At 38.8% G+C, this 24,623-nt stretch overlaps 1 protein-coding gene across 1 annotated transcript; it reads left to right on the top strand.

The window, feature by feature from the left end:
* Positions 1-338: 338 nt before the first annotated feature.
* On the top strand, positions 339-9,110 carry TDRD15 (tudor domain containing 15). The gene is made up of 3 exons (XM_013369583.3): positions 339-478; positions 1,028-1,107; positions 2,920-9,110. The coding sequence occupies exon 3, from the start codon at positions 2,925-2,927 to the stop codon at positions 8,919-8,921; it is 5,997 nt and encodes a 1,998-aa protein (XP_013225037.2). The 5' UTR covers positions 339-478; positions 1,028-1,107; positions 2,920-2,924; the 3' UTR covers positions 8,922-9,110.
* The last annotated feature ends 15,513 nt before the right edge of the window (positions 9,111-24,623 follow it).

Raw genomic sequence — 24,623 nt, 5'->3', positions numbered from 1 at the left:
GCACAAATTTGTACTGAAATGAAAGAGATCAGTGAATGTACAGTACTGTACTCCACAGTACTGTGAAAGCCATGAGGATGTGCTATATGTACCATAAATACAGGACACCACAGCACACATTACGGAATAGGAGCTTTTAAAAATGCTTCCCCCTGCTGACTCCCAGCTCTTTGCTGGCAGTAGTTTACTGTGCTCAGTTTCCTTAGGTTTTCTAGATTCTACAGGCGGCTGTGACCACCCAACCCACCCCCCTCCCGCCCACCAACTCTAAGCCCCATCCTCCCGCCAGGGGGTGTTTGTCTCCAGTGACGCTGCAGCGCATGCGCCGCGCCCGGCAGCGTGTGAGGGAGCCGCTTTGTGCCGCCATTTTGTCAGCGTGGGGTGAGCGGCTGGAGCGGGTCGTTGGTCTCGGTGTGGTGTAAAATGATCGTGCTCTGGTGATTGTGGCTCTCACACGTCGCTTTCGCGCTTGAGAGCGGTAAGGAAGCTGCTGCTGGGGGGTGGCGCTATTCTCTGTTAGGTGTCGCCTGGGGGCGGCAGCGTCTGCCCGGCGGTTCGCCCTGTCGAGCCGAGCCCGGCTCCGTGCTCCACTTCGAAAGTGCCGTCCCGGTCAGAGCTGCTGCTTTGGAGGGCAGCGCAGATACCGTAATCTGTGGCTTGTGTCCTTCGTTTGTGTACGTTGCAAAGCCTTTTTATTTTTTGTATGGTGTTAGCGCATGTCAGTAATTTTGGTGGCTAAAGCACTCCAAACAAAAATAAATGTGGGGCCACTCTTTGCTTAGTAAGTTGGTGGTTGGTTATCTGCGTTTTGATCTTGTGAGTGGTGTCATTTTTGAATTGCAGTGAAGAAAGAATGGCCTTACCCTGCTGTTAGGAAGGTGGAATCAGTTTTGTAATTCTGACTTCTGAAATCTTAACAATGTAATTGAATTGGAGGGACTCTTCCAGGGTGTTTGTTGGGCAGGAGGAGGATTTAGAGAACTAGTACAATAAGTTATGTATACTTTTCTATTGTCTTTCCTTGTAGAGTGATTCAGATTTTTTTAATAAGAGGGTTGAGGTTTCTGCAGGTGTGGTCTGAATGAAGAAGTCGCAGCTGGTATATAGGTGAGTAGACAGCGAAAGTTACTTTGTAAGCTCTAGAAATGTACCTGTATCACTGTGATGCTGTTATTTAGTCTGTGACAAGGGGCAAGCAAATGTCGATGTGCAAATTGTCCTCTCTTGTGATGTGTTTCTGCAACTAGGGTTTTTTTTCAATTAAAAAAAAAAGCATCAGCGGTGCACCTACAAAAGTTTGATTCTGTCTAATGATCAGGTGTTTATTCCAGGCACACTGAACTCTTTCCTGAAGGCAGTCCTCTTTCATTATTTCATTTAAAAACAAACAAAACCCCCTCAGACTTTAGCTGGAAAACAGGGGGGCTTGTTTAAGGAGGTATTTGTTAGATATAGATTTAGTACTGCTTTTACTGGGAGGCTTTTTGGGTGATTGGTGGTTTGGGGTTTTTTTTTTTTTGTTGTTTTTTGAGAAGTCATGTTATCCTTCCATCTGCCTGAGATATTCTGGTATGCTTTACAGTAAGAGTACTCATTTGTTTATTAATTTTTATTTTTTGTGGAACTAGAATGATAGGGATTGGTATTTACTCTGAAGGCAGATTATGTGATCACTAGCTAATTCATGTATGCTTGTGATTAAAACCAAAACAGTTCTGTTGAAGTTTATTTGTAGGCTAAGGAAGATTTTGCTCTAATAACTTGTAGTTGAAACTGAAAGTTTTGCTTTTAGGTTTACATAAAAATTAACAAATCAAGCATATGGTTTAGCCAGTCAGTACTTGTGTGTTTATCCCAGATGTTGTCTACCCCTAATTACTTGGTTAGAACAGCAGTTAAGTTCATGGAATTGCTTGGTTAAATTATGGGCATGCACAGCCTTTTTAAAACAGATTTATTCACAAATTTGAATGTAACTGGAAGCTGATCTGGCAGACCAGATTATAGATGAAGGTCAGAGAAATATCTGAAGTGTTTGAAGATAAACTGTCAGAATCGTAGTGTTAAGATTATACAAAACACACATGGCACAACTGTTAAGGGGCAGTGCAGAAATGTGGCACACTTCTAATGTGTTCTGTGTGTCATTACAATTATGAATACTTTAAATATGCTACAGCTGACCTGATAGTATATAGACAGCCAGATTAAGTAAGCAGTAAAGCACAGTTGTTGTGAGTTGTCATTGATTTGAAGAAGTGATTTACACAGAATAAACAGGGTGAGTAAGGGGGTTGTCCTTGGTCATTCAGATATTAAAAAGAAACAGACTAGAGAAATGCTTTTGCAGGTACACTTGTAACTGCAAGTCCAGTGCAATGAAATACTGTATTTTCTCTCCTTTGGAGAAATTTGCAGTTAAATTTACTGGCTGTAAGTAATGTTTGTGAGATGAGAATAAATGGTATAAATGACATGAATTCTTTCTACTATTTAGTTTTCTTTGAGAAGAAATAGTTATCTTCCTCGTTGTCTGTCCTGTTCCGTGTCCTTGTGACTGTGTCCTCTCCCTCTCCCCGCCCCCTTTTTTCTATTATAATCTTTATTTCTCTGTGTTGTTTTGGGAGCAGGTTTATGTTTACAAATGATTCTCAAGTGGTAAATTAGTCTGTACCCACAAAAGCAAGTGCAGAGGTACTTCTTCACAGATGTTATCCGAACATGGCTTTTTGTAAAGAGTGTTGTGTTACTTGTATCTCTGTTGCATAAAACATGACACCGTTAAATGCTTAGTATACATTTTAACCAGAAGTGTTATAATATGCTAGGCATTTTGAAAATAAATTTCATGTCAAGAATAAGTTGACAAAGAAGAAATAAGGAAAATTACCTGGCTGATCTTACTCCTTCTCTTTGCAGACAAAATGGAATCTCTGACTCCCTCACCAAACATAGTAGACATAAATCTGAAGATAACTCGTATAGAATGTCATCCTGAATGCTTGGTTATAGTCTTCCAGGGTCAATACAAGGCAGCATGTGAGCTTGACTATTACATACTACAAAATGAAATACAACGTGTATTCAAAGTAAAAGGTAATGTTTGTGTTGGTGGATCTTGTTTGGTGGAAGACACAAAAGGAAAGTGGCATAGAGGAAGAATTCTGGAAAAAAGAGACACTACCTGTGAGGCTTTTCTTATAGACACTGGGCAAGTGCTGGTGGTTGAGGAGACGCATCTTGCAGCTGCTTGTGATGATTTGTTTCAGCTGCCTCCAAAGGTCGTTTTGGGTGTTTTTGCAGGCATACTTCCTCTTGGAGAAAAATGGTGTCCAAAAGCCATTAACTACTTTTCATCTCTGGTAGGATTACAGATTACAGGTCATGTGAAAGCTGTTACACCATACCAACTGCTTATTCTAGAAGTGCCAAAGATCATTAGTGATGTTCTTGAACTGAAATTAGGAAAATTAATTGATGGAGATTCCTTTTGTCTTATCGTAGAAATATTAAGAGCATTTCCCGAAGAAATCCTTTGTAAGAGAGTGCCGCATTTGTTGCATCAGATGTATCCGATCAAGGAGTTCCTTACTTTCAGTAGTTCTCAGAAACCAACAGATTTTTGGCCAGTTCCAGATGATCTCTTTCCACGTCTACCTGTTGGCAGTAAAGAAAATGTAAAAATAACTGCTGCAGTAAACCCAAATAAATTTTACTGTCAGATACAGAAATGGCAGAAAGAGCTGGAAGATTTGACAGGAGCAATGCATTTGTACTATGAAGCTATCAGTAGAGAAAATAACAACTCTCTTGATAGTTTAGGGCTACTCTGTGCTGCCAAAAGGCAAAATGGACAGTGGCATAGAGGAGTGATAAAACAGCTTCTTGCTGACAGTGTGGAAGTCTGGTTTATGGATTTTGGCAATATTGAAGCTGTGTCATCGAGTTGCATTCAGAAACTTAAAGTGGAGTTCATGGCATTACCGATGATTTCATTTCCATGTGCTCTGTCTTGTTTTGGTGGTCAGGATGAAACAGTAATAAAAATGCAGCTGAAAGAACTTACAAAGGCCTTGATAAGACAAACTACTGTGTATGTCCATGTTGATTTATTCAGTGACATGAAACGCCTGTATTATATTACACTGCAAAATCAAAATCTTGGAATTAAAAGTAAGCATCTAGAAAACCTAAATGAGACAGCTGCATCACGTGTCTCTCTTCTGGAAACAAAAATCACAAGCATTGGTGTAAACAGCAAGCCATGTGATGAGAGTTACAACTCTTTTAAGAATTGTACTGGAAAAATATATACAAAAAACTGCTTACCTGAACGGGATATTTCTTTGTCAAGCCACTACAAAAGAGTAGAAATGCAAATGAATTCTTTCCATACTGCTTTGGTGGTATATGTCATAAATCCATCTGACTTCTGGATTCAAACAGACAAATATCAGGGTGAATTTCAAGCCTTGATGAAAAATATTGCAGAGACATATAACCAATGTGGAGCTGATGAAATGGTCCTTAAAAATCCAGAACCTGGATTGCTGTGCTGTGCCCGCTACAGCAAGGACATGCGTTATTATCGGGGTGTTGTCATTGAAGTGCTTCATGCAAATATTACTGTTTATTTTTTGGACTTTGGAAATATAGATACAGTACCCTGTCATGATGTGAAAACATTGCTTCCTCAGTTTTCTGATTTACCAGCTTTAGCTACATATTGTACACTTGCTTGCACATTTCCTGTTGATGGTGTGTGGGTTAAAAGGGAAATTGATTTCTTCAAAGACATTGTGTTTAACAAGCTACTCTTACTTCATGTCATTGGAAAGCAAAACAACAAGTATGTTGTTAACATACATTATAAGAATGGCATGCAACAAGAAAATATTGCCATGTGTATGGTTCAGGCTGGTTATGCTGAATACCGGGAAAAGACACCAGATTCTGTTTTAAATTTGGGAAAAAAAGGTCAAGACCAGAATCCCTACAAATTAAAGAAAAAAAAAGTAAATGCTCAGAGTGTCTGTAATGTTCGTAAGAACAAGGTATCTGTAAATGGAGAGAGATTTCAGAAGGAAAAATCATTAAGTGTGCCTTCAGAGCTGAGAGAATATGTTGTGCTGTCCTGTTTTGGAAAAGGTGCTATCTCTAAAAGCTGTAAATTGGCCAATGAGAAAAAATTACTTTATAAAGAATTTGTGTTTAAACCAGGAGCTGTTTTTGAAGTGATGTGTTCTTGCATTGTTTCCCCAGCAGATTTTTCATGTCAGTTGCAAAGCAAACTGGCAGAGCTAAATGAATTAATGGAACGAATTCAGGCTTACTATGAAGAACATACCAGCCCTTACGAAACTGGACAGGTAGCCTGTATTGTTAAATGGCCCAAAGATGGAAAGTGGTACAGAGCAGCCGTTGTGCAGCAAGTATCCACAAACGAAGTTGATGTAGTTTTTGTAGACTATGGTTATCGGGAAAGAGTTTTAATTAAAGATCTTCAAGCTGTTCTTCCAGATTTCCTAGCTTTGGAAAGTCAAGCTTTTCGATGTGCACTTAAAAATGTGCCCTTGCAGACTGACTCACCTAGTTGGTCTGAAGAAGTGTGCAGGCATTTTGAAGACTTCATTTCTGTTTCTAGAGGATCACTGACTTGTGTAATTCATGCTCTCATTCTTGTAAGCCCCAACTCTTTATGCAATATAGTTGACTTACAGACTCCACTTACTAGCGCAGAGGAATTCCTTAGAGAACGTGGTCTTAACCAGTCTGAATATATTGGTCTAACAAACCTTGCATCTTTGGGTTCTCTGTACAGTTTTTGCTACTCATCTTTTAATATAAAAATTGGAAGTGAGGAGGAGATCTATATAACTCACATACATAGTCCTTCAAAATTCTATTGTCAGCTTAATCGAAACACTGAAACTATAGAGGCATTGATGAAGAAGGTTGATGTCATAAGTAAAATGTCAAATAATGCAAAATATGACACCAGCAATACGCAATTATGTTTAGCCAGATATTTTGAAGATGGTCTGTTTTATAGAGCTTTGGCTCGTCCTGTGAAATCAACATCGTATCTATGTGCGGACTTTGTGGATTTTGGAAATAAGAATATGGTAGAGAGGGAGCAGTTGATGCCTATTCCAGACTCTGCCACTGACTTATTATTCACACCCATGCAAGCTATTAAATGCTGTCTCTCAGATCTTAGGGAGACAAGAATTCCAGCAAGAGTTACGAGATGGTTTGAGGATACATTCTTTGGTAAATTGCTGAAGGCTGTCATTGTATCTAGAGAATCAGATGGACAGATTGTTGTGGAGTTGTATGATGGACAGGTCAAAGTAAGTACAAAAATTAAAGAAAAAATATTGGAAGAATTTGCACCGGAAAATGCGGAACAATTAGTTGTAAGTGATGGATGTGTCATGTGTCAAATGGAAGATGACAAAGAAATTAATAAAGTAAACATTACAGATCTTGAAAGTGTTAAATCGAAAACTGAAGTGAAATGCCAAGTATATGATAAGTATCATCAGACAGGTATGGGAGAGAATTTTGAAGATGAAGAGCAAACTGTATGTAGCACACGGAAGTCATGTAGTGGGTCCTCAAAACTGCTAAATTTACAAGACAGCAAAGACCCAGGTTCTAGAAATACTGTCAGTGCTGTTCTGGAGGACAGAGTGGAACCTCTGGTTGGAGAGCATGTTTCTCAATCACTCTGTCATCCTGCTTTAAATTCAAAGGAAATAACTGTAAGTGACCTCTCTGAATCTCATAACGAAAGACTAAATTACACAGGTCAGCAGGAAAGGAGTAATGAAAATATACCTAAATTAATCAGTCTTCCTCAACGTGAAATTCAGGTGAATTCTGAAGTGACAGGGTATATTTCTCATACAAATAGTCCATTGAGTTTCTATGTTCATTTTGCAGAGGATGAAAACTTAATAATACAACTAGCAGAAGAATTAAATGAAAGCATGGTGAATGTAGGTAACAGAAATTGCTTAGATGAGCTCATGGTAGGGGATCTCGTTGTAGCGGAGTATGACACTGATTGTTTTTACTATAGAGCAGTTATTAAAGCTCTGAAATCGGGAAACTGCCTTGAGGTAGAGTTCATTGACTATGGTAATACAGCCATTTTAAGTCCTTCAAAAATCTGCAGGATTCAGGAGAAGTTCTTAACTTTGCCGAGGCTCAGTGTTCATTGTTTCCTTAGCAGAGTAAAAAGTGTTCCTGATGAAAGCTGGACTAATGAAAGTACTTCCTATTTTGTAAGCAAAATAAATAACAAGCCAGTTGCTTTCAAGTTCTTAGAGCAACACGGAGATCAATGGGAAATAGATGTAATTTGTGATGGAAAGTCTATGTCTGACCTTTTGCACAAAAAGAGCGAGACAAGGTGTCAAAGTGTACCAGTGCGTAATGAGGAAAATAGACCAAAACAAGTTGTGGTTACAAATGCTAATACTCAAGATAGAAAGCCAGGGAATTGTTTAGGTGGTCTAAGTAAAACTAAGGCTGTTACAATGAAAAATACCAAAACACCCTTAAATGTTGTTCCTCAAGATCTAAATTCTGAACAAGTAGAAAGAGCAGAAGTAATTAGTATTTCAGAGAGTGGAGAATTTCATGTACAGTTACTTAGAAATTTGCAAATATTACATGAGTTAAATGTAATGCTTGTCAAAGAAGCACAAAGAAGTGATTTGCTTAAAGTGGATGACATTAGAGAAGGATTGGAATGTATGACAAAATCTGAAAGGAACTTAAAGTGGTATCGATCAAAAGTGATAAAGAAATTTGCCAAGGAGAAGTTAATGCTAGTTTTTTTCATAGATTATGGCAAGTGTGAGATGGTATCCTTAAATAATGCAAAAATGCTCAGTGACAAGATTAAAAGTATTCCTAAACAAGCTGTATTTTGTAAATGGGTTTGGATTAAAAAACTGAAGAACGTTCAATTTGTACATGTAGCAAATGCACTCCAGGATCATGAAATAAGGATCTTGTTTTTGAGATACTTGGAATCCTCTCATATTTGGGAAGTAGATATTTTAATAGGGAAAATTCTACTTCAGGAGTATTTGAACCAGCTCTTATGTCATTGTCAGACTACCGTTACACCAGAAAAATCCAGTAATGCAGACTGTAAGGAGTTGGATACATCATTTAAGATAGATTCAGTCACATGGACGCTGATGCAGAGTGGCAGAAGGTATCCTGGGTTTGTGACTGCGGTTACTGATCCTTCAAACTTCTGTGTCCAGTTTGAAGTCTTATTTGATTGCATGAACAACTTGTCTTTGCTGCTTTCTGACCTTCCTGACGACTTGCCAGCTTTGCCAACAGAACTTGTGGCTCCTGGTGCTAGATGCTTGATCAAATTTGGACTGGATGAGCAGTGGAACAGGGCAGAAATTAGTGAAGCAACAGGTCAGTCTGTTGTTCTTACATTTATTGATTATGGCTTTCTGAAGAGCATCCCTTACTGTGATATTCATAAACTTAAAGTTATTCCAGAAAGTCTGTCTTATTTACCACGCTTGGCACATTACTGCTCTTTACATGATACAGTTCCTGCTAAGGGGGAACACTGGAGTGATGAAGCTAAGCTTCTGTTTCAGAAGCTTCTTAGTAAACCAGGTCTGATATTTCATTTTAAACACTATGGCTCTGGAATGAAATTAGAGGTGGATGTTATGTATGAGGGAAACAATCTTGCTCATGCTTTAATTGCTGCTGGCCATGCAGTCCACTTTAGAGGTAGGTGCTGCCTCATTAACAGAATTAAAACAGAAAAAACAAATTTGCAGCCTAAGTGTCCAAATTCTAGTTACTATTCTTCCCTTTGTGAACCAGATTATGACAAAACCTCTGATTTTGCTGACAAAAAGAAGTGAAACAAAAAAGTATCTGAAGCATAGGACTACCTGTGACAGAGTGTTAATAAGGAAGGTCTGGTAAAATGGGTGTTGGAATATCCTTAACAAAGGATCTGAGTTCATGTTACTAAAAGAGAAGAAAAACTACAGAAGATAGTACTGTGAAGAAGTGTTTTTTTCAGCATTGTGATGACAAGTAAAATTGACTTTAATGCAGAGAAGTTTTGCTACCAGAAACTTGTGATTCTGATGTTCCACAGTCTAGAAAGACAATGTGAAGATAGTATCAAAAGAATTATTTGAATAATAAGTAGACTGCAGTTAGGAAAATACTTCTTCGCTGCTTTAAAAAAACAAAACAAAACCAAAACAGATTCTGCTCTTGAATATTTTTTTATTCCTCCAAGATGTCTTGTTTTATTTATTTAGACAATCATATTTATTAGCAAATCTTTCTGTCAGAGTGCTTTTACAATTTGTGTTTGTCTGTGTGTGTATATATATATATATATATATATATATAAACTTAGTTTCTAGGAGCATCTGGGTTACAGTGGTGGTGTCTCCTTGTTTTCAGTGTTCAGAAAACAAAGATGCCCAGCATATTCTTTATTTTTAAGTTCAAAGTTTTGTGTATCTTTTATCTTGTTAGGAGACAGTTAACTAAAATTAAGCAAAAAACTTGGATCCTTATTTATGGGAGATTATACCAAGAGCCAAGGAAAACAACTTAAAGATACCATTGACCTGTCTCAAGGTTCTCTTGGTATCTGAATTACATCACAATTAGAGTCGTCGTCTCTGCTGAGGGTGCTCATTCCCTTCATCACTCTTCCTCACTCATCTGTCAAGAGAGGAAGTTTTCACCATGTACTTAGGTCTGTTTGTATCTTGAAGGGAAAGATTCAGAGGCTTTTCGGGAGAAGTAAAAAGTGATGATATGCTGTGTATGTCTTAGCTAAGACTTTAATCATTCTGAAATTATAAGAATTTGTTAATGTTTCTCTGATTTTTTTCTTTCTTTTTTTTTTTTTTTTTTAATCTCCCTCCCCCCTCTTTCCTCAGTTATTTAAACAAAGATAAAGCATGAGGAGACCTGAAGTGTGAGGGTTTTTCGCTGTATGGCCTGTGATTTTTTTTTTTTAATTTAAATGGAAAAATTAGTATGTCCTTAATAATAGACAATACATCTAATGCATCTCTGTATGCAAATATAATGTTAAGAGCACTCCCCTACCACCCCCATATATCATGATGGATTTATTTCTGTGAAAACCTGAAAGTGCTATCTGGAAAAAAGAATTTTTTAAAGGAAAGATATGTATCCTGGAAATTTGAATAAATGAGAGATATGAAAATGCCAGCTGATCTTTACTAAGTTAAGTCTGCTTCTGTATTATTCAAAAAGCATGCAAGTATTTTCAGCATACAAGTGAAAGCTACCCATTAGTAACAAATCGGAAAATGCACAAGATAAAATTTCTTATGTAAATATTAACTGATGTATCAGAAGTGTTCCATTAATGTGTTGATTAAATAGAGGGGGCTTTTTGTAAGCATTTGTGATTGTTGTCTCCTTTATATTGCACTATTTTATTATATCACTGCAGAATTTGAAGTTTTTCTTAGTTAAAATTAAACGTCTACCTGGCAAGTTCTTTGTCAGAAGTTTGACATGCTGCTTGCTCTTATGATAAAATGCAAAGGTTGTTTTGTGCATTACTCATGTTGAGTGATAACGTTAACATTTACTTCACTGGGCTATGTTTGTTGTAGTGCCAAGTAATACTTAATTTTCATGTAAAGGCACTGACACTTTAAGGGATAATTAACTCGAACTCCTGGTTATCATTCACTTGGAACAGCAAGTGCTTGGTTGTCTTTTCTTTTTGAAGATCATCTAGATATCCTAAATGCCAGTCCTGTTGGTGTAATATTAATAAATTCTTTTGTTTGTTTGCTAATATATATTGTGCTTTAATTTGTGTGTACTTGTAGAACACTGCTCACCTAATGTTAAAAAAATGGAGCCTAGAAACAACAGATGATAAAAAATAAACAGCTCTGTGTGTACTATTTTTATCTTCTGCAAATTGCAAATGTTATGTTTATTTGCAAGAATGTATTTTATTGTCAACTCATAATGAGTCTAGCTTGTGATAGCAGTTCCTTTTCTGAAGTGCTTCAGTGAAAAACTAGATAAAGTGTTTTTAGGATTATGTTGCACCTGTAAATATAGATTGTCTTTTGTTGCCATTGTTGATGCAGATTTTCAGAAGTGCACTATAAAGTTATGTTAGGATTGTTAGATGAAGTTGCTGGGATGTCTGGCTATGGATTTTATTCCCAGTTTTCTTTCTTTGGTGTTTACTTCCCCTGCCCCCAACCTCAGCTATAACAGCATGTTTCTTGTAAGTAGGAGAGCCTGTACTTGTAATCTGGTTGAATAAATTGTCATTTATTTAGGATTTGGAAGTTTAGGTGTGTTTCCCTGTTTGGTTTTGGGCACTGTGTCATTGATTACTGATTATTTTTACTATTTTTTTTTTAATCCATTAAAGTGATAGGGAGCTGGTTGCATTTGTTTGAAATTAAAAATATCCCCATGCATACTGTCGTATTTAGTATTCTGCCTTTTTTGTCATGAATAATAAAATGCTTATCTTCTTTGTGTAACTGGCTTTGCCTAAGTCATTCTGAATATTTTGAAGCTGTCTGTGACCTTTTTGGTTTGTGAATGCATTGGAAAAAAAATCTGAAGATACATCCGTATGATATTTGTGAGACGGTGACAAGGATCAACCCTTGTCCTGTGTGCCAGCAGCTGTGGAGTGAATCGCAGCAGTTTGCACCAAGTCAGGGTTTGCTTTGGAATGCTGTGCAAATGGCACAGGCATTCTGCCTGCTCACTTGTACAGCTCGCTGGGTGACACATGTGCCATACTCCACCATCACCTGCGTCCTGCTCTCTAGCACGCTCTGCTGTAAAGGCAGCCGGGCCTTTTGTGCCAGATACGCACACTGTTACAATACTGTTACTTTAGACTTTTTTAGATTTGTGTGCAGTTACTTTGAGAAACAGTTTCCATTATTTACTTTTAAAGATGTGCATTGCTGAACATTTAAACCATATTAAAAGATTATTTAGATGTTTTTCTAGTGTTCTGGCATTTTTATAATGTTCCATTCTAGCAGTTGCACATCCCCGTGAGATCCAGAGCCTTCAATAGGGCAGATGATGGCTCCTTATCGCCTTTGTGCCCTATTGTCCCTGTCCCTGGGACGGTACCGTGGTGCTGACAGTCACATCCTCCCATACCCTGGGGCAGGGTGATTTCACCTTCACCGTGGGGGGGTGGGATGGGGTGGGCACAGCCAAATCTGTCCAGGCTGTAAAACAGGGTCCCTGCTGAACACCCCATCTGAGTGGTCTTCTCGGAGCAGCGGATTTGTGAACTGGAGCCCTTCCCTTAGACTGGGACGCCATCTAAAGAGACTTCCCGGGATTGAGAGCACCTCACCTCCTCCTGCGGTGAGTAGTTATTTACTGGATACATCCTTGTCTAACTCAGGCAACTGAGAGTCCTCTCCTAACCCAGCTGAGTGATTGTTTCTACTAGATACCCTTGAGTGAGAGGTCTCTGGTTTTGTGAGCGTATGTGTGCATGTTGTGGATCCTCATTACTCTTATGTTGTCGTACCCCAATAATCTCCTCAACTACTATCCGAACTTGTATTTTATGTTGTTGGGAGTGCTAAATAATTCTATAAACCCTCTTTCTAGTCAGTTTATTGACTGCGCTTTTCTGGCTAGAATGAAAACTGTTTTGGAACTTGTTGTCTGCCTAAAAATGACTTTTGGGGTGCCTCTGTGACATCCATAAAGCTTACCTGATATTGGGGAAGGTGTATGTGTAATATTTTCCTAAGAGAGCTTTAAGATAGTATAACTGTACAATAAGACACCTAGTTTTAGTAAATTATTACCATGCAGTATTATAGAGGAAGAGTACCTGTTACTGATTTTTCCAGTCCTTTCAGGCAGGTTTAGCAATAACCCTGTACTACCTCCAGACACTAATGTTTTCAGACCTCAGCCAGCAGAAACAGTGAGCCTGAGAGGAGATTTGGAAATCATTAGGGATTCATGTAGTAAGACAGGAAGAGAACAAAAAGGTTTCACTTGAGATATAGGATGGGTAGTTCAGGAGTTCTGAAGTGGCTGACTAGTTATTGAATGTTTGTACAGGCCAGGCAGCATACAAATTTTGGCTTTCAAGCGGAAGTTTAGGTTTCAGTGCTAACCTAGTGTGTGAAGACTTTTAAAGTTTGCAATAAAAAGATAGGAAATTAAATTTGAGTGTAGAGCATGAAGAAGAGCTCATAGAAACTAACAAATAATCATCTATTACAGAAGAACAAACTTAAGGATGCAAAAGAGCATCTGATGTTGCTTTTACTTACCCTTAATGTCCTCAGGGGATTATGCTTGGGTGTGCTTTAGTAGCTGCAGATCCAAAGTCTGGAGGCAATCCTCACCACTGGCTATAGGCAATTGCACTTCTGCAGTGGGAATGGTGCTTCAACAAGGTACAATGACCTTATACCTTCCTTTTTTTTTTTTTCTTTGAACCTGCCTTCTTGCTGCCCCTATACCTTCTTGTCTTTGCCCACATTCCTTCTGAATAAACAACCCATCCCAAATGACGTTTTCTTCATTGGCCCTACATCCCTACCTAAATTGGTATTTCTGACAGCATTACCTAAGCAGTCTGGGCCTTGTATGGTATTACTGTGCAGTCACCTAGATGTCAATAGCCTTGGATGCCAAGACTGCCTTCTGACTATTTGGTTCATGCTGCTTACTTTTTGTTTACTTTAGATACTTCCTAGAGAAAATTACCTGACTTGGTCTTTACTCTTCTACCTAACTCTAATTAAGCACAAACAGTTTTTTATGTGCAGTTGCCAGTATCAGAGCAACAGAATAATATAGGTTGTGCTCACATGGTATCTTCACCTCTGAATAATTTTCATGAGTTCCCATCATGGGCCTAAACTAATTAAGAGGTTTAGTGCTCTGGCAGGACCTTTTGCTCATAGTAGGTCTCTACATAGCCCTGATAGTGGAGGGAGTGGCTGGGGGAGGTGGAAGTTTGTTCTGTAGATTAATAGCTGGTTATGCAGCTCATGTTATCCACAGGAACTTGGTTTTTAGGACCCTCAGGACCCTCTGATAATTGAGGACTGCTAGGCGGAGGCAGGATCTGCTTGACAAAGTGAGGAAAGAGCATTTATGCCAACAAACTGTTCAATGTGGTGAGGAAAGCTTTAAACCAGGAGCAATGAGGGTAAGGAGTTGTCACTCAGTTAAGTGGAGAAATGGTGGATGACGTGGAAAGAAAAAGGGATACAGTGTGATGGGAACAAGAGACACCTCAGGAAACTGTACTAAACCTTGTATTAAAACAGTACAAGGGAGACTACATCTAATATCTCTGTACAAATGCACGCAGCCTAGGATATAAGCAGGAGGAACTAGAGTTGGAGTTCAGATTTGCAAGGAAGGTCAAAGTCTACAAGAAAAGAACTCAACAAGTCCATGGAACTGGACATGCTAAATCCAAAGGTGCTGAGAGAATTGGCTGATGTCCTTTTATTGAGATTAGGGGAGGATTTCTACGTTTGGAAGAAGGCAAATGTTGCACTCATCTTCAAAAGATGCCCAAAGGACAGTCAACGAACTACAGGTTGGTCAGTTCCATTTTGGTACCTGGGAAAAGCACAGAGCAGGTCTTCTTGAAGCACATTTTTGGGCATGCGAATGAGAACTAGGTGATGTGTAATATTTGACACAGATTTAGAAGAGTAAATCAGGCTTGAACAGCCTGAAGGGAGAACAGTGGACATCATGTACCTTGACTTCTGCAAGGCTTTCAACATTGTACAACAATATTCATGTATCTAGCGCAGGATGGTATTCCTCTTGATGGGTCAAGAACCAAATGGGTCAAATGTTGTTTGGATAGGTGGGTTCAGAGTGTAGTGGTTACTGGGATATGCTCTGTTTGGAGGTTGTTAACAAGTAGAGTATGTCGGGGGTCTATCCTGGGTCCTGTCCTTTTAAGCATCTTTATCAGTGACGTGGAGGAGGCAATGGAGTTCACGCATTATATCGAGTTGAGAGGACCTGCTGATACACCTTGAGGGCCACAGGCTGCAATCCAGAGGTAGAGGCTGGAAGTCAGCAGAGACACAACGAAATGTAACAGGGACAAATAGCCATACATTGAAATGAGATGTTTAGACTGGAAGGTAAAACCTTCTCGGAATGAGGACAGTCAAGCAGTGCAGGAGGTTGCCCAGAGAGATTGTGCAGTCTTCATCCTTGGTAGTTTGTAGCATGGAGGCTGTTGGTCTCCTCTTCCGAGTAGCAAGTGACAGGACAAGAGGAAGTGGCCTCAAATTGCACCAGGGGAGGTTTAGATTGGATATTAGGAAAAGAATCTTCTCTGAAAGGGTTGTCAGGCATTGGAACAGGCTGCCCAGGGAAGTGGCGGAGCCACCATTCCTGGAGGTGTTTAAAAGACATATAGATGAGGATCTTACGGACATGGTTTAGTGCTAGAGTTAGGTTATGGTTGGACTAGATGATCCTGAGGGTTTCTTCCAATCAAAATGATTCTATGATTCAACACCCAACCGGATAAAGTTCTGACAAACCTGGTCTGACTGCATAGCTGACCCTGCTCTGAGCAGGAGATTAAGAGAACTGTAGGGGTCCGTTTTCACTGGCATTATCCTGTTACAGCTGCAGCTCCTCTTCAGTAGCTTCCAAAGCCTTGCTTCTGGAATGAAGCACATGAAAGTCCCTAAATCTTATTTTAAGACGTGATTAGGCAGTTTCACTCAAGCCATCTCCGCTACCAGTTTTAAGCATAAATGGCAAATGAATGAGGACTGCATAGGTATTCTGTTTGGCGTTCTCCAGTCACAATTGGACACTTGCACAGAAGAAATGCTTTTTTGCAAAACAACTTGTGTTTCTAGAAAGAGACTGTTAGGACAGAGGTGCACCAATAGGTTGAGGTACACAGAAAATCTGTCAGCCTGCCAGGCTTATGTCCCTTTGGATACTTGAGAGGTGGCTTTGGGAATAGAAGCTTAAAATACCTTATTTTGTCTTGGCTCTTCCATCCCCTGCCCCTCCCTTCCTCTCCAAGGTGTTCAGAACGTCTCTACGTTCCTTAGCTGTGGACTCATCAGTGTACTTGGCTCTTTCACCAACTATCTGTAACAGTGTACAGGCTGCTTATACATTGGCTAATTGCATAAATCTGAAGCAATAATTGTTCTTGAGAATATGTATGCTTACCTATTAATTGTCCTAGAATTGCAGTTTTTCTCTAAGAAATATTTTGATTACAAAAGTGGAAACATCTCTGTTGCATAAGGTAATTAGTGAATTTTTAAGATAACTGCTTATGTCTCTTACAGAAATACTTGCCAAAAAGTTTGGTGTGGGTCTATGATTTTGAATGTTTTGCCACCCAAGATGATCCATCACTGTGTTATCTGATATTGCACTCCATACCATAGGTATTAAAGGCCTCTGTGAGTTATGTTTTATAATTTATACATTGCTATAAAAAATAAGGTTCTATGAAGACACTGGAGAATGTATATGCTGCAGAAATATGTGGAGGTACGAAAAGGGAGGAAAGGCTTCTTCCTCTGAAAGTTAAGAAGTTATTTGTAAGTTAGGGGCAATGCAATCTGCCAGGGTACTCTTTGAGTACTCCTGGAGGGGAAGGGAATCCCAAAAAAATAAGAGCTCTACTATTGTAAAAAGCTTTACCAGCTGATTTTAGACTGGGAATAGCAGAGAGTGGGAATGCTGCTCCAGTTGGGAATGCTTTTTAGCATCCAACATGCGTGGGGAAGCAGGAAACACATGACATGAAAGAAATACGTGATATGAGCTTCATTCCTCTTCAGATTCATCCCCAAGGTGTTTACGTGGTGGCAACGTCTGTTAAAGACGCTGCGATGAGCTCCTGTCAGTTTGCAGGAGGCTGCTGGTTTCTGATGAATCGGGTGAGCTGCACTGGCATCTGGTGGCTCTGTGCATGCAGGCATGGTTCCTGGCAGGGGTTTGCAGATTTACCCCTTTCTTATATTGCTTTTAAGTGCTGACATTTCTGCTTTTGTTCTGAGGAAAGGTAAAAACATAGAAGAACTAGAGTGGGGGGAAACAGCCTGGGGACACTATTTTAAGGGGGGCCTGATATAAGTGGCAAATTCCTTGTTACTGTAGATACAGAAATACGATGTTTGTAGACTGGCTATTCAAAAGCACTTAAAAATGCACATTTCCATTAAGTCCCATTAAATTTATATTTCTGAATTAATTAGACACATTTGAAAATCTCTTTTTTTTTTTAGTTATTTCAAGAATCTTTTTTTTCCATAAACACTGTGAAAACAAAATCATGAATGTATTTATTTAGCTCTGAACTGACTTTAAGGGCAGGTATCTTGATTCCTGCAGATTTAATAAGAAAGTTTCTAGGACAACCATGTCTAGATCTGCATATTGAGGGAATTAAAACTTGCAATGTATTTTTTAGTAAGCAGTACACATTAGGAATCCAACTAGGTGGCCCTGAAATATAACTTGACCTAGTTCTGTGAAATAATTTTGCTGCAAATAAAAATAAATTGGGTAAAAATGGGGTTTAAATAGGTTTAATATTCTCTCTCTTTTTTTTTCTCTTTTGTACTTTAAAGGAAAACCAAGGTCTTAAGAGAGAAAACACTATTTGACAGACTTTGATTCTGATTAATTCTTTAGTGTTTAATCACGCTGATTTCATAGGAGTTTGAATTTAACACATAATATATGATCAAGCTGTTTAATTATGTTCATTTTCTTTTAAGCCATGCAGCCATTGATCTCCTCTAATCTGACATTCCATGTAATGTGGAATTTCACTTACTTTTGTATTAAGCCAGTATTCCCCCTTTTGCCTCCAAGGGTTCAAACCTTCATCTTTCATTTCCCACCTTCAAGCTATAAGCTTGTTACTCACCCCCTTGAAGCCATTTTACTGTACAAAAATTATTAAAGAGCTGTGATGTGTCTCTCTGTCTCTAGCCACAGGAGTCAAGTCTAGGAGCTAGACAGTTTCTTGGGCAGGAGGAAACCTATGCTCCAATTTCTCCTCAAAGGAATTCTTATGCATTTTTATATGAAATACTCATTGATGAAACAACTCTGGGAGCAGACACTAGGACTTTCATAATCCAGTCATATTCCCTGCATTTTACACCCTTTATTTTCCCTAATTAATCTTGGATACTTCTCTGCAAAGCAGGACACCTTCAGCAAGAGAGATCAAATGACTGATTGCTCTGGGATTAAAGCACACAACTGAAATACGTTAAAAACAAAAATAAGAAACAAATAATAATAATAATAAAACACAACAACATCAGTCTGAAATAGAGAATTAGCTTTGCATTTTCTTCACTTGGATTGAATGCATAAGTCTACTTCATAATAGAGTATATCCTTCTTTAAAGGATAAAGCACATTTGGCTATGTGACACATGAGGGTTGTGATTTTATGAGGAGCCACAGGGCTGTGAATACCTGGATGGAAGAATCTATCTGCTGCATAAGTTGGCTAAAGAAAGGTGGAATCTCAAGTGCCTGTACTCAGTGTTTCTGTTTGGCTGGTTCAGACATTTCTCCCTTTGGACTCCTGAGTCAGAGCATATCCTGAAACATCTGCCTTGTGCTGTGGTGTGGGCTGTGGAGTCTGCTCTGATAGCCAGACTCAAAAGTTGACCTAAAATTAGTATGCCTTATTTTGTACTTAATGAGAAGTAATGCCTTACAAAAAGTTTATGGCACTAGGTCCAGCAAAGGACTTGGGCAGCATCTAATCTTCAGGTTTCCTGTCCCAGGCACAGAAAGTTTTGGGGAATGTCAAGGCTTCCTGCAGACTGTATGGGGAAAAGTCTCACCTCTCAATGTGGGATTTAAAACAATAGTAGAATCAGAGAACAGTTTGGATTGGAAGGGACCTTCAAAGCTCATCTAGTCCAACCCCCCCACAATGAGCAGGGACATCTTCACCCAGATCAGGTTGCTCAGAGTCCCGTCCAGCCTGGCTAGGACATCTCCAGGGATGGGGGGGGATCCACCACCTCTCTGGGCAACCTGGGCCAGTGTTTCACCACCCTCAGTGTAAAAAATTTCTTCCTCATCTCTACCCTGAATCTACCCTCTTCTAGTTTAAAACCATCACCCCTTGTCCTGTCATAACGGGCCCTACTAAAATGTCTGTCCTCATTCTTCTTGTAGACTCCTTTTAAGTACTGAAAGGCCACATACTGGAAGTGGAAAACCATGAGGATAAGAATGTATTATAATTTGTATACCTTTCTGTTATAATTGGCTAGGTGCTTTATGTGGAGTGTAAGGAAGGACTTCTGCCTGTGCAGTCTTTCCCTGAGCTACATGTGTACAGATAGCTCATTCAACACAGTGAGCAGTATTCATGAAACATATCCACCAGTTAAGAAGATAATACTAATTTTTCAAACAATGTACACTATTTACATCACTTGCTCAGATATTAGGAGTTCCAAGAACAGGTTCCTACTAAACCCACAGCCACAACCCAGGGAAAGTGCCTACAGACTGTATAACATTTTGAGAAAGAAGTGTCCCCTCTTTTCAAATCTGTGCAGATAGGCACTCGGGATTCCTTGCACAAAAGAGGAAAGGGTATGATTTTGTAGCCTAGGTGCTAGGGCACAGAATTAGAGGTATGAAGTTACGTGCTCTTAAGCCACGTTTCTGTGACCTGTTTTGTCCATAGTAGAACAGTTTGAAGAGGAGGGAATGAAAAGGTTCCTTATGCTGTTACAGCTTGGTGATGAAACAGGGTTTTGGACACTATTGAACTGAAAACATCTCCCATTTTCCAAGTGAATGATTTAACCATTAAACTGCTTGCTACTGTCTTCTCTAGCCACTCTTAAAAATAAAATAAAAAAAAGGCTAAGAACACTGCCCCGTAATTTTATACTAAGTGGTCTCTCAGAGTAGCGTTTTCATAACTGGGGGCCCCTAAGGGCTAGAAAGTCAGAACACCTGCTTTTTGGATGCTTTGCCTGTAAAAGACATAGGTTGAAAAAGCCCACGCTTGAATTCTAACTGGGTGTATGAGGGAGATAAGCACTGAGGTGCTGAGACTGAAGTAGTTTAGAGCAGTGCCTGGGGAATTGGGAAATCAGACAAGGAGGCAGCTGGTAATTGCAGGTGCCTGCAGGTACAGCAGCTGCTGAACAAGGTGTTTTAAATAACAAGTTTGAACCTGGACAGTACAATTCTGCCTAATGCTTGCTGTAAGATTTCTTTAAATTTACTCCATGCACCCTAGTTTATGCTGTTAGTCTTCTTAGAAATACTTTCATCTATTTTTGAAAATAAAGCTCCTGCTAATGTTTTGTTTTGTTGCCATCAAAAATCAACACTTTCTCATATTTGAGGATGGATTAGGAAGATTGAGCTAGGGCCCACTTTTGAGCAAACTGGACACACATGAATCCAAGGGAGGGAGACCTGGAGTGGAACAATCCCATAAAACAGCACGAGTTGGGAACAGACTGGCTAGAAGGCAACTCAGCCGAAAAAGAGGACTCTCTCCAATATCACAGAATCACAGAATGTTAGGGATTGGAAGGGACCTCGAAAGATCATCTAGTCAACTGTTTGTGCTTTGGGTGAACTGAGTTGAATATGAGTGAGCAGTGTACCTGTGTGGTGAGGAAGTCTACCCGCATACTAGGTTGGATGTAGTCATCTTCAACTACCTAAACTGAAGATACAGAGAAAACACAGCTAGATTCTTCTCCGGGGTGCACAGTAGAAGGTTGAGCATCAATGGATACAAGTTTCAGCAATGGCAACTCCAGTAAGATACAAAAAAAATAAATATTCTTAGTGAGGACAGATAAGCACTGGCACAGTTTGCCTGGAGAGGCTGTGGATTTTCCATCCCTTGGAGATACCAAGCCTTGACTGAACAAGGCCCTGGACAACCTGCCCTGGCTTTGAAGTTACCTCTGCTTGGAGCAGGGGTTGCCCCGCACTTTGAGCAGAGGTCAGACCAAATGGTCTTGAAAGGTCCATTCCAACCTTAGTTACTCTTCAATAACTATGCACAGTGTATTGTAGACATACCTGAACCAGTTTGAGTTGATTCAGTTGGGGAATGGATTTTTTCTCCGTGGTAACTAAGAGCTTGGTGCCATCTGGACTTCTGGATTAGTGCTCAATATTAGACTTTATATCATGTTCAGGCTAACTACTTTATAGTAACACATGTACATACACAATAACATAGCACAGGTGTGGTATAGATAGATGTAATTACCTCCATGCCACTCTTCAGGAGTGGCAGTCCTTTACCAGAACTCTCAGTAAAAGGCACCATCAGTTATGGGATTTAATGATTACAGACAAGATACTGCAGGACCAAAAAGCCCCTTCCTTTGAACTTATACAACTTCTGATGTAATGGCTTTTTCCCAGCAAGTGCCTTATGCAAATATATATGATGAGCAGTGTAAAACTGTCTAAAAGGGCTTATTAATAAACAGGCATCTTATTTTGTCAAGGACTGTTTGTTTCATCCAGGCAGCAATAATTTACGGTGAATTTTTGCCCTTTCCCTTTAATTCTTACACTCCAAGGTTTTTCAACTAGGAAATTTTCAATTTAAGGGAATGAACAGTCACCTAACGTGTCTCCTTGGTACTAATAACCCTAGTTTTGGAGTTGGTCATGTTTGTAGGTTACCTTGCAACATTATTAAAACTGATATATATATATATATATGAACAGATAAATTTTTACTCAGTTTTTACTTTGTAACCTATCAACAGAATTAAATTCATTTGAAAAAGAAAACATTGATGAAATTAGTAATTTTATTAATTATGATAAGAGTTACTTTTTTAAAAAGAAAAAGTAACGTTTACTGTATTTCAAAAAAGTTGTACTGTATGAAGTATATTATATATATAACTAGAAGTAATGGGAGGAAATTAAAAATAATTTAAACTTCCTGAAAATGAGTTATATTAGACTGTAAAATAAGTTACCAGAGGAAGCTGTAGAAGCCTCATTATGTGTCTTATTTAAAACTAGATTAGATGAAGTGTCTGAAGGGAGCAAGCTTGGGCTGTTTCCTGGAAGGCTGAAAGAGATGACCTCAAGGGTATTTTTTTGCATCTGAATTGTTTTATTCTGTCATGTGGTGCATCTGGGAAAGTCTTGTTCATTCTTACATGAGAATGTTTTGTAGGTGCTTCTCTTTCTACAACACTTCTGTGTGATTTTTAAAATTAACTCCAGACTGGTGAGTGATCTTGGGCCATACCTGGAGCTGAGCTGCCATTTGGGCTGGTACGCAAGGGAGCCTGGAGGTTAATCTTGAAGCTACTCTGTAGAAGTCCAGGTATATTTGTTGAGACTTTATTATTCTCTGCCTTGGTGGCTGTATAGGTATTTTAGGTGAAGTGGAACAGCCCCAAAAGAAAAGAACGTAGGAGAATGATTACATCGGTGTTAGTGACAGCATCTCTGAGCTGGCTGTTCAGTTTTCTCACCCACTATTCTGAAAAGAGCAGCATTGTACAGTTGCACAGATATTCTCTGTCCCATTCACATGGAAGCTCTTCAATACTTTTTTGTGTTTTGTTTTTGATCCCTAATTTAGTCTCCATTATAAACTCATAAGATATATATGATCTGAGTTTTCCTTATTTGCAATATTTACTTCCACAAGAGGAGACAGTTTCTTCTACAGTAACTTTAGAAAAGATGTTATATTAAACAAAGAAATGCTAGTCTTTATAGCATTCTATTTGATCTGTGATTCTATAGCATTCTATTTGATCTATGATTCTAGGGTGCAAGCTCTGAAAACGACTGAAGGACTAATGGCCTATAAATTTACAGTTCTCCAGTATGAATCCACAGTATCTCCTCCAACAAGTTACGATTTGATAAGTGATGCCAAAGGGAGTGTAGACATGAATTTAATTTTGGATCATTAGATCCAAAGCTGTCCTGGTGATTATGGCATGCTATTATTTTTTGCCGCTGTCAAAACCAATGAGCAGTTGTAGTAGTGATGGGCTTAGCTGACCAGAGGTGCTCAAAACAGAAGATTAATGATGGAAGAGCTGGATCATGCACAAGAATGTTTCAAGGAAGATTTAGAGAGAGGGCAAATTAAGTTGTTGTTTGAAATATATTTATCTAGTGTTTGCATTAACCTTGCAATATAGTTACAATGCTTTAGCAAATAAAAAGACAGTAGTTAATAGTACATTTATATAACTACTATAATTTTTTAAATATTTACTTGGAACTGAGTTTTTTGGTCAATAATTATGCAATTTCAATCCTGTAATAGAAAAATATCTTTGTCACCAGATGGTGTATTGTTATCCACTGCAACACTGCTAAGTGACCATTCAACCATCTTGCATTGCAAATGGAGTGCACCAACACATTTCTTTAAAATTGTGATTAAATTTTGCCACTTCCAGCGATACTGCTAGATGAATTTTCTGAGCTTTGTTCTTTGACCAACTGTCTTTTTCCTCTAATTACCTATTTTGTTTTATTTTGTTTTCCTTTAGCTCAGAGGGTGTCCCGTCCCTTATTTCCAAATCTGCTATGAAATTTTCAAATTCTGACTGAAGATACTTGTAGAATTTTTCAGTTTCTATTATGTATTAGCTCGGCAAATGCTTCCCCACATTTTTCTCCACCTGGTTGGTTTCCCTGTGGATTGTGTGAATCAAAACTGAATAACAAGACACTGACAAAAGTGGTGTACTAATCTGTGCAAAATTCCACACCTGGAAGGTACCTCTGAATAGCACTGTATAACTCAGTAGATTAGGGATATTGTTTCCGAAACCCTTTCCCCCCCCCCCCCCCCCATTTAATGATAACAACCAATCTAAAGCATTGTTCCAACTAAGTAGGAGAGAAATTAAAGTATGTTGACTAGGTAGCAAAATGTTTTGATTTCACCGAAATACGATTGGCCAGTAGGTGGAGACTTTGCACTAATTTTTCCTAAACCGAAGCTACAATAAACCGAAAGAAGATATCAGCATAAGAAGCCATTTGCACAAAACCAAAATAATCCCATTTATTTTTCAGTTCTTCTTGTAGATAATTCTTGCAATGAGAAGTTGCCCAAGCTGATCTGAGGCGGCTAAGTCTTAATTCTTTGAAGAAAAAAAAAGAGAAGTATATAGTATAAGATTTAGCAACATAATGCTGAATTGTTTCATGAAAAGATGGAATTTGCTGAAGTTAAATATGTTCTATCTGCCTGATTCTTCTTTTTAAGCGGTAGGGAATTGACCAATCTCGAATTATTTTCATTAAAAATGACCTAGTTATAAAAACTCTTTCGCCTTTAGAATTTGCAGCAGGTTTAAGTAACATTTATCTTTGTGTAGCATAGTTAATAGCAAAGACATAATTGCGTGCTTTTCTGTAAGTGGAAGTCCCTAAATGCAAATACTAATAGGCAGTGTCATCTATAACAATTTGCAAATTTATGGAGGAAATTGGTTTTCCAGGCCAGCTATTTATTAATATGGAGGAGAATT

Source organism: Columba livia, chromosome 3 (assembly GCF_036013475.1).
Source record: "Columba livia isolate bColLiv1 breed racing homer chromosome 3, bColLiv1.pat.W.v2, whole genome shotgun sequence".
NCBI classification, from domain to species: Eukaryota; Metazoa; Chordata; class Aves; order Columbiformes; family Columbidae; genus Columba; species Columba livia.
The sequence above is the reverse complement of the archived record's forward strand: the minus strand, read 5'-3'. Positions and strand labels throughout refer to the sequence as shown.

Excerpts from the sequence above, each read along its gene's own strand:
- TDRD15 (XM_013369583.3), top strand. The coding sequence starts at position 2,925 with ATGGAATCTCTGACTCCCTCACCAAACATAGTAGACATAAATCTGAAG.